The 14,296-nt window shown below is 44.1% G+C and overlaps 1 protein-coding gene across 5 annotated transcripts in view; it reads right to left on the bottom strand.

Moving 5' to 3' along the window:
• ARHGEF3 (Rho guanine nucleotide exchange factor 3) overlaps positions 1-14,296 on the bottom strand; it is a 303,954-nt gene that overhangs the window by 200,676 nt on the left and 88,982 nt on the right. For all 5 annotated transcript variants that reach the window (XR_013554188.2, XR_013554187.2, XM_078442940.2 and 2 more), the window contains one exon: positions 7,053-7,119. Coding sequence is in view for 3 of the 5 variants with exons in the window: in XM_078442940.2 (XP_078299066.1) it covers positions 7,053-7,119 (67 nt within the window). In the remaining 2 variants the exon portion in view is untranslated. The remainder of the gene's footprint in view (positions 1-7,052; positions 7,120-14,296) is intronic.

Here is a 14,296-nt window from a genome sequence, read left to right on the forward strand (position 1 = left end):
CAGTTTGCCCACCAGGAAAATGGGCATAATAATAGTCCATCTGTCTGATGGAGTTGTTGGGGGTGTGATGACATGCAAAGGACTAAGAACAGTAGCTAACATATTATAAGAGCTAAATAAATGTGACACATTATGTCAGTGTCTTTTTTATTTCTTTTGTCATTTAAAAATATGTTTAAAGTATGAGTTAGAATGAACAACTTGACTTTGTTTACTTGTAATATGTGTTTTCTCTTCTGTGCTATTTACTCATATCCTTCAACTATTTTCCTGTTGAGTTTTCAAACTTGTGTTATTGCTTTGCAAGAGTCCCTTGTATATGAGGGAAGTTAGTAACTTAGTACTGAAGAGAAGTTCCCAAAAGGTACTGGCAAAGAACATGGGCTTTGGAATGAGGTGAGCTGAGGTTAGAATCCCACCTCCACCACTTACCTGTCATGTGACCCTGAGCAACCTGCTCCACTTTTTAGGTTTATTTATTTATTTTGAGAGAGAGAGAGACAGAGAGAGAGAGAGAGAGAGAGAGAGAGAGAGAGTGGGGGGGCACCAGAAGGCCAGCAGGGGAGGGGCAGAGAGAGGAGGGAGAGACAGAGAATCCCAAGCATGCTCCACACTGTCCACGTGAAGTCCGATGCGGGGCTTGAACTCACAAACCATGAGATCATGACCTGAACCAAAATCAAGAGTTGGAGGTTTAACCGACTAAGCCACCAGGCACCCCTCCACTTTTAAACCTCTCTTCAGTGGGCAGAATTATAGCAAGGCTCCTCAAGCCCCCAGACCCTACTGGGCACACCTTGTATAATCAATCCCCTCCCCTGAGTGCAGGCAGAATCTGAGAATGTGATGAAGTATCACCCCATGGCTACATTACTAATTATTGACTTTTAGATCATGTAAAGGAAGATGATCTGGGTGGTGATCTAATCCGGTGAGCCCTTAAAAGGAACTGGGTTCTTCCTCAAGTCAGAGAGATGTGAAGCATAAGAGGCATTTGATGTGAGGGAGATTCTCTCGTGCTGGCTTCAGAGATGGAAGACAACACACGGAAGGATCGAGAAGGGGCTCTAGGAGTTAAGAGCCACCCCCAGCTGACAACCTGCAAAGACCCAGGGACGTCCATCCTACAACCACAAGGAACTGAATTCCCCCAATAAGTTGAATAAGCTTGCAAGAGGCCTCTGTGTCTCAGATGGGACCCCACTCTGGCCGATACCTTGATTCCAGTCTGGTGAGACCCTAAGCAGAGAACCCAGCACATCACTCCCAGACTTCTGACCTGTGGAGCTGTGACCTAGTGAAGGGTTGTGGTTACAAGCTGTTAAATTTGCAGTAATTTGTTATGCAGTGATAGAAAACTGTTTACTCTAGAGTATGTTTACTCTACTTCCTCATCTGTAAAATGAGGGTGAGGCTCAAACAACATCTATCTTGGGATTTTTCTGGGAAGTAATATCAGCATAAAGCACTCAACACAGTGCCTGGTATAACCTAAGTGAATGCTACGGGCTAATTCCCTAGGATTAAGGGAACTGTTACAATTGTACTCATCATTACAAAGGCAAAATATATTTTTCATAAATATAGCGGCGAAGGTTAAACCTTTAAAAAATAAAGTCCGGGGTGCCTGGGTGGCTTAGTTGGTTAAGGGTCCAGCTCTTAATTTCGAGCTCAGGTTTTAATCTCACAGTTTGTGAGTTCAAGTCCCAAGTCGTGCTCTATACTGGCAGCATGAGCCCGCTTGAGATTCTCTCCCTCTCTCTTCAAAATAAATAAATAAACTTCAAAAAATTAAGCCCAAAGGAGGAGAAGGGAACTTAAAGGGATTCTGGGCAGTAAAAGGTTTATCATAGAATACTCAACTTGTTTCTAGCATTTGAAAAAAAAAATCTTCATGTCTAATTTCCTTTGAAGAAAAAGTATGTGTCATCAGCCTTGTTTTAAAGAGGCAATATGCTCTAATGGCTTGGGGACAGACAGTGTCGGGTTCAAATCCTGGCTCTGTCACTTACCACAGCTGAGATTTTAGGCAAGCTAGCACATGGTGAGGCTCAGTTTCCTCAACCTTGAAATGGGAATAAATATATCTACCATGCAGGGCTGCCATAGCCTGGCCTGGAGCTGATGATCAATAAATGGAAGTAAATGTACAAACTGAGGCTGCAAGAAAAGAGAAAGCTGTGCTGCCTTCTTCTGCAGGGTAGACACAGTAAGGTCACATTAAACACTGGCCTGGCCAGATATGTTTTGACTATCCCTCTACTGAGTTGTGAATTTTGGAACATTTCAGCCTGGCTTTCAAGAAACATTCAACTACACTGAGTTTTGTGCACTTCCTTCCAAGCACAGGACCTGGGATGTGTCAAGGCAGCATGGAGCAGGCATAGGACCCTCTGCCTGGAAATACGGTTCTAATTCTGATCCCTCTACTTCGAGTGACCCTAGGAGCGGTCCCCATTATTTCCTGTCTGTGTAGAAACCAGACCCCTTTTTGTAACAGTAGCAAACTTGGCCTTGGAGAAAATGACCCTTCTCTACCTCAAGTGGCTTCTCTACCCCTAGGTGGCCAGTAACAAAACCCTGGCCACCTAGCTCCCTCAGGAGGAACAGGTGACCAAGGCCTGTCTGATCTTCTTGACTACCATGACTGGCCAAGGTATAACTATTTGCCAAGCCAGGGCAATCAGAGTCCTATGCTGGGATTTCATACATAGACTCTGGAATCAAAAGCATCTTTCTTTTCTCTGGAAAGGAGTAGTTGTTTGTGGTCATCCTCTCTTCCCAAAGCAGTTCACATGGAGTATGTAAGATAAGATCCATACCCCAGGAATAACAAAGCTGGGAGAGAGCACCCCTGGATACCACTGGATACCCTGAAGCCCACCCATTCAGTTTCCCTCAGTCACATGAGGCAAACAATCTCCCTTTCCACTTGAGCCAGTTTTAATGGAGCTTCTATCACTTGTAACCAAAAGAGTCCCCACTAATACAAGAGGCCTTGTTTCCCACATCTGAAAATTAAAAGGTCAGCTACAATGTCCAAAGTTTCTTCCAAAGCCTCAGAGTCTAGAAATTTCTTCCCAAATAGCCTAGGCAGGAGTAAAGAACAGGCACTTAGAGAAAGAGACAAGGTAAGCACAGCCATGGAATCTGGCTGATACTTAATTGAAATCTCAGTTGTGACACCTAAACAATGCATTGTACGTAATAGTAAGTCTTGCTAAGTATTTCCAAGGGCAGGAGTTGTGCTCTTGATATTTTCACACTCCTAGGGAGAGTTTCCTTCCTGTATCTCTCTCTCTCTCTTTCTCTCCCTCCCTCCCTCCCTCCCTCCCTCCCTCCCTCCCTCCCTCCCTCTCTCAGCTAACTGGAGGAGTTGTAGCAAATATTTGCATAAGGAAGGTGGAAATTCTGAGCTCAGCACTGTCCCAATCAGATGGGGACCAGATGTGCAGTGAGCACCTGATGGAAGCACTTAGTAACAGTACTCCAGGGTCCCACCTCTCAGGGTCCCATCTTCTTATTCTCATCATTCTGTTCTGGTTTTACTCATAATGTTCCCTCTAGAACTGCCCCCACCCAAACCATCCTCTTGGCTTCTCTCCATGAGTGTATGTGCAGCACCCATGGGTCTGGTGAGAGACAGACACGGCATCACCCCTTGCCCAGGAAGATGGGGGAATCAGGAGGGTTGGTAACACCAAGGGCCTCTGTCTCCTTAGATGAGCGTGGGAACAAAGAAACCCAGCCTGCACTTAATAACGACAACTTCTAAAAGGGCTAAATCACTTGGTAGGTAGGAAGAGTGTCATCCAAGGGCCACCAGCTCTTCCTGAACCTCTCCTCAGCCAAAAATCCCAGACCCCCCAAAAGGAAAACCATAAACCCTACTCCCAATGCCTTGAGGAGTAATGTAGATCTGGAGTGAATGTTTCCAGGGAAGACAAGGAGGGGGTTACAATACAATTCATTCAGTGAGATTTTCCTTAAAATTATTTTGAAACATCTCATCTTTTTCCAGACTCCTTATTAAGATGCCAACCACTCCCTCTCTTCCCTCGGGCCCTGTCCCCGGCTCCCTCCTTAGCCCTCACATGTCTCCCACTTGGCTTCTCATCCAGAGTGATGTGGTTCCTTTTCCCCTTGCCTTTTACCATCCATCTCTCCCCAACACTTCTCCCTACCCCACCCCCAAAATCTACAAATGCCCAGGGCATAAGCAAACTGACACAGGATCTTTATTCTTTATAAGCCAAACAGGAATGGAATTACAAATGCTTACAATAGTTTCCTCTGCCATGCATATAAATATGGGAAATTCACGAGCACACAGATTCTAAAAACTTCCTTTCTTAATAAAGAAGAAAATAAAGCATTCACAAAAAACATGCCCTGCCCTAGGACAGCATGCATAGCTCAGTCTAACAAGCCTGGGAGTCACATTTCATTATAGAAAATGTATCAGCTAGATAATGCCTCAAATGTATTCATTCTGGCATTCTGGGTGCTTCTCGTTCTTCATTTCCAATTACCATAACGATGGTTACAAAGCATAGCCTGGCTGAGAGTAAGGGTGTTTCCACTTGGTGGGGTTCCCTCCTAACCCTTCGATGTCACGGATGATTATGTTCCAAGAGGGAGACAGATCAATCTGGCCAATCTGGCAATTATCAGGCCCCAGACCATCTCCCTCTGGCATATCTTGATGTCAGCTTGTCTAACTTTACCAATAAGCCCCATGGGCCAGGAAAAATCAGAGCAAGGACACGGGACCAAAATAAACACCACAGCTGGGCACCTGGGTGGCTGTCAGTTAAGTGTCTGACTATTGACTTTGGCTCAGGTCATGATCTCATGGTTCATAGGTTCAAGCCCGGCATCAGGCTCCGTGCTGACAGCTCAGAGCCTGGAGTCTGCTTTGGATTCTGTGTCTCCCTCTCTCTCTGCCCCTCCCCTGCTTGCACTCTGTCTCTCAAAAATGAATAAATGTTAAAAAAAAAGATTCTGTCATCTATTTGGTTGCAATTAGCCAGGGACAGTTTGTTTGTTCTTCTGCAGTGATTCCCTAATTTTAAATACTACCATGCAGGGGTGAGAGTATCAAAGGGTCACTTAAACCAAGTGTGTATCTAACAGGCTCCTCTGAGCAGCAATTTCTGTAAAACAGAGTTGCGCTCAAAAACTTACAAAGCATTTTTCAAGGGAAGACATTTGAAGAGGTCTTATGGCCACAGGTAAGGTAATCAATTGTCCCAGTTTACCTGGGACTTCCAGTGCTAAACCCAGGGCAATCGCAGGCAAACTTGAGTGGTTGGTCACCCTAGATGTACTCCAGTACTTGACTAGTGACCACTGCTGAAACAGAAGGAAGGCTAGGGTGTGCTGAAGGGACACCAGAGAGGGAGGGAAAATAAATGCCTTCAAATAGGCCAACTTGCTCATAGAAGGTCCAATTTCTCTATAGCTCAAAAGTGACAATAAATGTCAGCTATTCCCAAGTGTGTACAAACTGCCTTGTCAACAAAGGATTTATTGGCAATGGGGAAATGCCACCAACTCCATCAACTCTCTTTAATGTAGTCTCTAAGCACGGCAACACATCAAAGGCTCTGAGAAGTCTCACAGTGGTGAACATATTTAATTAGGTGCTCTCAGTGTGCCCCAAGGTTATTTGACCACACAGGTTTTTTTTCCACCTAATGGTTATGATCATCCAAGTGAACACACTTGGAGAAATGGGGACCTTATTCACAAAACCATAAACAACTTAGGAGACACACAGTTTACGTTCAGTAAGACATGCACATCTCCTTAAGAGGTCAACGCATTTCTCTTTGTACTTGGTGAAAAGCATATTGTACCCTTAGTTAAAATACTGCCATGATCTATATTTATTTTCAGTAAGACACTTGGGGAAAATGGCTGAGATCTATGTAAGATACTAAAGGTGAATTGAACTAGTAAAAACAGTGCTGAAAAGACCAAAGACATGACCTCGAAACACAACCTGAAGTCGATTTTGTGTCTGATGGATGTGAAAGATCTGTTTATACATTCAACAAATTAATTAAGCATGTATGTGCTAGGCCCAGAGAGACAGCAGTGAACAAGAGAGAAATACAAGGTTTCTCCTCCACACCTGATGCTTAGAGCTTCCGATCTTAACGTTTTAGTAAGCACTAACTAACAATCTCATCCTATCAATGAGAAGAGAGTGCAGGGGTCTATGGGAGCCTCAGCTCTTGTCTTCCCACAGGAGGTGATATCAAGACTTAGACCCAAGGGAAGAAGCCGGTGGGGCAGCTTCAGTATGTGTAGGAGTGCAGGGCTGGACAGCACAGGAAGTGCTCTAGGCAGAAGGAATGACACATGCAAACGCCAGGTCGTGAAACAGAGCTCTGAGCATTCTTTACACAGGCCAGGGTCTTCTTCCTGAGGCCAGAGCTAGAATTCATTTTAGCACACAGCAGGCTTCCATATACTTTATTATTATTATTATTATTATTATTATTATTATTATTATGTTAAGGTAGAGAACTTTGCATCAAGAGGAGGTTAGATCTGACCCTTTCTACACTTCTAAGGGTCTGTAGCTTTATGATTGGGAGATTTTTATGATTCCCCTTAAAATCTGTTCAGAGCTTACAGGCTTCTCTTCTGGAAAACAAAGCTCCCCATGAAGTCGTAAATCTACATATTAACAGACTGTACATTTCCGACTTCTTTTTTCTTCATTATGCACTGGGCCCCTGCAGGTTCCCAAGAAAATGGGCACAATGTCCCCCTCTGCCCATCAACCCTGACTTGGCTTCTTCATCAGGTGCTTTCCCGAGACCTTCCAGGGCAAACAGACACTGGCGGGCGCTTACTGGGCCACTCACGTTTTTTAATTGAGCCACAGCTGCTGATACGACCGACCGTGATTCCTCCAAATGCTAAAACCCAGCTTTCTTGGCGAAGATGGGTTAGTAAAGCCACCCCCAACAGCATCCTCTCTGGAGCAGCCAGAATGGGGTATAGAGCAGCAGGGAGCACTCCCGGGAAACACTTACCCCTCTGAAATTCCAGGCTCTAGGGGAGGGAAACATAGGGAAGCTGTTTTGCAGAATCCGCCTAGGCCTAGAAGAGGAAAAAAGACAAGACAATGTGTTTCATTACTCATGGGTTAGAGACTCAGAGGAAATCACCCACTTCCGATGTAGCTTTATCAGAAACAGAAAGAGAGAGAGATGCTTGGAGAAATGGCCCAGGCAGACGCAGCAGCCAGGCTTCTTACAGCTCGGCCATCCATAGCAGCCAAACACACTCCAAACCCCTTCCTAGTCCCCCAAGAGGAAAGCTCCAGAGTCCCTTAGAAATAGTCAAGCCCTCACCCTTAAAAAAATAAAATCTAATCTAAAAGTCAACCTGGATGCAATCAAAAAGCCAGACCAAGCTCCCTATCTTGATCTTCATTTCTCACACACAAACAATTCCCAAATGGATGCCATCAGGTGGTGTTTACAGCTTCAGCCGAGCCTGGAATTCTCCCTGGTGCAGGCCACACGGGAGCTCCAGACCTTCAGGGGGACGGTACCTGGACCGTCCACAGGACATGTAGCTGCTGCCTAACCAGTCGGAACTGGTTTCCTCACCTATTAATCCCTCCTAGTGAAGCAATCTCCTTAGATGTGACAGAGGTGGGCTCCAGTGGGGTCAGCACAGGAGGTGGGGACACAGTACAGGGATGGAAAGAAGCAGCGGTGTGGCTGGGCAGCTTCAGGCACACCAGGAACACCTTACTTCTGTCCTGAAGAGTGAATCCAATGTTGTAGCTGCCAACACCCCCACAGGGACACCTTTTACAATGTGTTTGTGGAGTAATAAGTTACTCCTCCCAAAAAAGCTGTGTCTGTCAACATGGAAATTCAAATTTCATGTTTGCATGAGGTACCACCTCACTGAAAAGCATCCCTGAGAAACGTCCATCTTGGACTTTCCCTGGAGTTTTAGTCAGTGATGTACCAAAGAGGTGGTGTTGGTTTTTCACGTGACAGTCACACCTTTACTTCGACCTCTGTGCCATAGTCAGCAGTAACACAAGGCAGAAGTGACCACTGCACCCTGCAGCGTTATCAGGCTTGAGGAAAAGTCTTGATAGGCTTTACCATAGGAAAGAGATAGATAAGCAATATGCAAGGTAATTATAATAACAGCAGCAGCTAATGTCTATGGAGTACTTAAAACAACACATGCTAATACTTCATAGAGTTAATCTCATTGACTCTCACACTGCGAGCTAGGGTCCTCATTGTACCCATTTAATAGGTAAGAAAACAGAGACCTAGGGATATTAAGTGATGCACGCAGGTAAAATCAGGATTCTAATCTCATTTGTCTAATCTCAGATCCCATGGTGTTTTACTAGCTGTGTGACCCTGAGCACGAGGTTTCATATTCTTATATGCAAAACAGAAGAAATAATACCCAGAACATGGTCAAGATGAGATGAGGGTTCTAAATCCAGTTCTATCACTGCTAAGTTCTAAAAGGTGTCAGCACAGATCCCCTCCCGTTCCTCCCAAATTCTGGCTCAAAGAAAAGCTTTCGACCAGGGGCACAGGACTGACACAGAAAAGCTGGGACAACTCACCGAAACAGATGGGAACTCCCACCTGCTGTATCTTTATATCCAGCCCCACTCCTGCCTCACCCTCCTCCTCACCCACACGTACAACAATAAAAACCCAGGCTAATAACATCTCAAGACAAACAGAGCATGTGGGTGGTTATTTAGATTTAATACTCTTCTCTATTAAGTAACATGTTGGTCTAAGTTCTTCTAAAAAAGCATTTCTCCTTTGGGAAGAAAAAAACTTAGAATTTAACAAAACATCTCCCTGGATACTGCTCCCTCCTCTCTCCGGTTATAATTGGGTTTTGCTCTCCTAATGATTTGATGAGCTTCACTGCTTCCAAAGCAACAACATATACTAGAACATTGCAAGTGAATGTTCCCCTGTTTTATATGGTGTGGTTTACAGAAAATTATGATCACAACAATCAGCAGTGATTATTATGCCAGGGATGTGCCAGGGTCTGTGCTAGGCACTTTGCCTACATAATCTAAGTCTCGCAATAAGACAGGTTATTATGTTATGTTACAGTACTCTGCTAATACATGACATACAAATAGTGTTATAATGGTGCCATGTGTTACAATATTATATATATATAAATATATAAAACATTATAATGGCATTAGATACTTATTTTAAAAATATTTTTTTATTTACTTAAAGTAAGCTCTACACCCAAAGTGGGGCTTGACCCCAAGATCAAGAGTCACATGCTCTACTGACTGAGCCAGTCAGGCACCCCAGCATTATATACTTTTAAATAAAATATGTAACTCTGGGGGCACCTGGGTGGTTCAGTCAGTTAAACGTCCAAGTCTTGGCTTTGGTTCAGGTCATGATCTCATGGTTTGTGGGATCAAGCCCTGCATCAGGCTTTGTGCTGACAACACAGAGCGTGCTTGGGATTCTCTCTCTGCCCCTCCCCTGCGGGCATTCTCTCTCTCAAAATAAATAAATAAACTTTAAAAAATAATGTAACTTTGTATCATAAAATATTGTCATATGGGGCGCCTGGGTGGCTCAGTCGGTTGGGCGGCCGACTTCGGCTCAGGTCATGATCTCGCTGTCTGTGAGCTCGAGCCCCGCATCAGGCTCTGTGCTGACCACGCAGAGCCTGGAGCCTGTTTCGGATTCTGTGTCTCCCTCTCTCTCTCTGACCCTCCCCCGTTCATGCTCTGTCTCTCTCTGTCTCAAAAATAAATAAACGTTAAAAAAAAATTTTAAAAAAATATTGTCATATAATATTATGGTATAATGGGGGATATTATTATTACCCCATTTTACAGATGAGATAAAACCTCATCTGTTTAACCTCTGCAGAGAGGTTAAACCACATGTGAGAAGTCACACAGCCAAGTTGGGATTCATAACCAGATGTGTCTGACTCTAGATTCAGAGGATGTAGCCCCTCGCATATAGAGAGAAGCCCCGCTAAACAGGGAAGAACATGCTTCTGGGAGAATGTAGCCTGGGGGTTTCTTGTGGGAGGGACCAGCTTAGTAGGATCTCAAATTTAAAAGCCGCATAGGCAAAGAAAAAGGATCAGAGTGAATCTGTCAATCCAGGGCATTCTTTTTTTTTTTGTTTTAATTTTTATTTTAATGTTTATTTATTTTTGAGAGACAGAGTGCAAGCAGCAGAGGGGCAGAGAGAAAGAGAGACATAGAATCCGAAGCAGGTTCCAGGCTCCAGGCTCTGAGCTATCAACACAGAGCACAACACGGGACTCGAACTCACAAACTGTGAGATCGTGACCTGAGCTGAAGTCAGACACTTAACTGACTGAGCCATCCAGGTGTCCCATTTCTTGTGTTCAGAAGCAGGTTCTTGGGGAGCCTGGGTGGCTCATTGGTTGAGCGTCTGACTCTTGATTTTGGCTCAGGTCATGAGCTCACGGTTCGTGGGTTCGAGCCCCACATCAGCTCTGTGCTTGACAGTGTGGAGCCTGGTTGGGATTCCCTCTCTCTCCCTGTCTGTTCTTCCCTGACTTGTGCGCTCTCTCTCAAAACAAATAAACTTAAGAAATTATTAAAGAAAAAAAAAAAGGAATCAAGTTCTTTGCACTGTCAGCAAAAGTCCAAGTAAGAAACACGTACTTGGTTCTACAGATCTCCAAGACACGAAGGTACACAGTTGGGCTTCCTAACAGGGCTGGGAGGAGTTATCTATAGTGTGTTCAGTCCTTGGACCCCTGATGTGAGCCAGGTCTGTGCACAGTGTGTGCACGCGTGGTTAAGAAGCACAGCCCATCCTGCAGATGCCAGGGGAACGACCTTGACCAACAACCATCCACCTCTGCGGAGGGACCAATGGGAAGCCAGGGGTGGGTGTGAAGCAGGAGAGAAACCATTGACACAGGAGGGACAGCTTCTTGGCTGGAAGGAGGTTACAACTGAAGGAAAGATTGGGAAGAAAAGTTAGAAACACTGTCCACATGGAGAAATGCCCACAGGAGGAGCAACAAGTCAGGATTCAAGATGCATTTAGGGAATGATCTCAAATTTCAGAAGTGTATGTGTGGCTGGAATCAAACAGAATAAGCTCAGGAGCTTATAACCTCAGGGTCAGCAGAAGAATGTATTTCCCACCACATGGAAATGAATACAACTTTTTTCTACCACCCTGAGAAGAGGATTAGTGACCATTTCCAGAGCAACTCCTAGGAGTATGGGTTTCAGAAGTGAATATGTAGACTGCTTTGCTGCCCATGCACTCACTATGTGGGGCCAAGAGCCTAGTGTCTGAGGTATGACCAACTTGGGGCTCCAAGAGTGGCTCCCTCTCCTTCTTGCTGGGGGACTTCGACCAGGCTACCTACTCTCTACTGTCTCTGAGCCTCCATTTTCTCATCTGTAAAATGGGGATAATAATCTCTTCTCACAAAATTGAAGCATTAAATTAATGTACTACATAAAATGTTTGGCAGAGAATCTGGCACTTATTAAATACTCTAATTAGCTATTACAGTAGCGCCTCCTTATGTATAAAGGATATGTTTCAAGGAGTGTCTGGCTAGCTCAGTCGGTGCAACACATGACTCTTGATCTTGGGGTGATGAGTTTGAGCCTCACATTGGGTATAGAGCTTACTTTAAAAGGGGGTACATTTGGGGGCACCTGGGTGGCTCATGAACCATGAGATCATGACCTGAGCCAAGATCAAGAGTTGGATGCTTAACCAACTGAGCCATCCAGGTGCCCCAAATATTTTAATGTCTTACTTCTCAACCCAGGGCATCTTGCTAACAACACTTTCCTTTTATTTCTTTTGTTTTGTTTTACTTCGCTCTACCTATGAAGACAACTGTAGCAATACGAGGAAAGCCAAAGGGCTACATTTTATAGAGAAATTAGTGCAGACTATGGTATTTTATCCTGGTTGGACCACTCAAGACAGTGATGGTCTTTCAGGTAAATGTCTTCTTAATTCTGGTTGTGGTACGTAATTGAGGATGGACTGGCAGGTGTTTAGCCAGGTGAAGGAAGACCCAGTTCTCTGTGGAGAAGCTCACTGTGAAGAGGTCGTTTGCCCATTGGAAAGCTCATCACCTAGGCCTGCCTCTTAAACAAAGGCACAATGGCACCACCCATAACTTGTTTCCATAGTTCATAGGCCACACTCAGCTTCATTCCACTTACACCATGGCTGCAACTCCAACTCTTTATTTCCTGATAAAATATGGGGAAACAGGATCACAGAACCTCAAAAATAGTCAACTGGTACAATCACTTGGCACGGGTTGGATCTTCTCCAACAGTCCTGTTGAGAATGCACCCTGAAAGAGAGTCTTCCCTCTTTAGAGAAGGGGTCTGTATCCAGTCATAAAGGCTCACATATTAATTTCTCTCCAACACGTAAAGAACACCTTCCATAGGGCAGGCACAGGACCAGACATTAAAGATACAGCAGTGAACAGCACAGATACAGTGTCTGCTTTCATGAAGCTTACAAAAGGATAATGGGAGTGAGAGAGGGTGGGAGAGAGAGAGAGAGAACAACATAGTAAGTCTTAAAGAAAAATAAAACAGTGGTAATGGGGAGAGCCAGAGGGGCTCAATCAACATTTGAGGAGCTAGACAGACCTCCCAGAGGAAACGAGACCTCCCTGTGACCTGACAGAGGTGAGGGACTCAACCAGGTAATAAGACAGGGAGCAGCAGGCCAGGCGACAGGAAGAGCAAGCTAAAAATGCAGGAGGTCGAACTTTGCAAAGATTACCTAAATAGACAAAACTGGCAGAACTCATTGCTGAAGTTAAGAGTCAAGAGTTAAGATGTAGAAGCAAGGTGGCATATTTGAAAAACTGGAAGCTAAGTATGACCACTTAAACATCTCTCAATAAATAAAGGGATTATTAAATGAAGCTATATTCATTCTTTACAATGGAAGACCATGTAGGACTATATATTAATGAAAAATCTCAAAAAAAATAAAGAAAGAAAATCCAAGTTGCAGGAGGTATGCATATGATAGGATATGTGATACTATGTAGAATCTCACAAAATAACACTCTCTTGTTTTGGCCACATATGTATGTAGTAAAAATGTAAGACTACATATGAAAAGGTTTTTTTTTTAAGTGTATTTATTTGAAAGAGAGAGAGAGAGTGAGAGAGAATGCTTGTACATGCACCCATGAGAGGGGGAGGGGCAGAAAGAAAGGGAGACAGAATCCCAAGCAGGACCCATGGTGTCAGTGCAGAGCCCGATGTGGGGCTTGAACACACAAACCGTGAGATCATGACCTGAGCTAAAACCAAGAGTCAGACACTTAACTGGCTGACCCAGGAGCCCCTGAAAAGGTTTTATCAACTGCAAATAAATGGTCCCCTCTGGGGACTGAAAGGGAAAGGGACTCAGGTGGGGCCCATGTGAAGCTTCATCACTACCTGTAATGTTTCATTTATTCACATAAAAATTCTGAAGCTAACAGGGCAAAAAGATTTTTATTAAATCTAAATGGTAGGTATAGATATGAATGTTATAATAGCCTATATTTTGCTACGCAGGTGAAATAGATTATAATTAATAACAATAACAAATGAATAAATTCTAGCATAGCCATGTAATACAATACTAAGGCATCCATTAAAAATAATGAGGAGTGCCTGGGTGGCTCAGTCAGTTAAGCATTTGACTCTTGATTTTGGCTCAGGTCGTGGTCTCACGGTTCATGAGTTCGAGCTCCACATCAGGCTCTATGCTCAGAGCACGGAGCGTGCTTAGGATCCTGTCTCCCTCTCTCTCTGCCCCTCCCCCCCTTCAAAAATAAATAAATGTTTAAAACAATTTTTTTATAATAATGAGGTGTACTTGTGCCATCACCAGCAAAGACCATAAAATACAGTATGTGAAGTAAGAGGCAGGGCAACATGTAAATCCATTTACTTTTACACACACACGCACGTGCAGAATCAGCTCCAAGTATGCTGAGGGTCCTGGCAGGGCACATGCCCAACTGTTGACATTGATTGATCATGTATACAGCTTGGGTCAGGGGTGGGAAGCATAAATGTGGACATCAGCTTTTACATATGTATTTTTAAATCTTTACTATAGAAACGTATTATGTAATGAAAATCATAATAATGTTTACTAAAAGGCCTTAATAGGTAGGGAAGGAGGCAGAGAGGCATGAAATGAGGCTGAACAGGAGGCCAGGGCTGGACAGGGCAGAG

The sequence above is a fragment of the Panthera onca genome, chromosome A2, assembly GCF_046562875.1.
Source record: "Panthera onca isolate mPanOnc1 chromosome A2, mPanOnc1 haplotype 2, whole genome shotgun sequence".
Classification (NCBI taxonomy): domain Eukaryota; kingdom Metazoa; phylum Chordata; class Mammalia; order Carnivora; family Felidae; genus Panthera; species Panthera onca.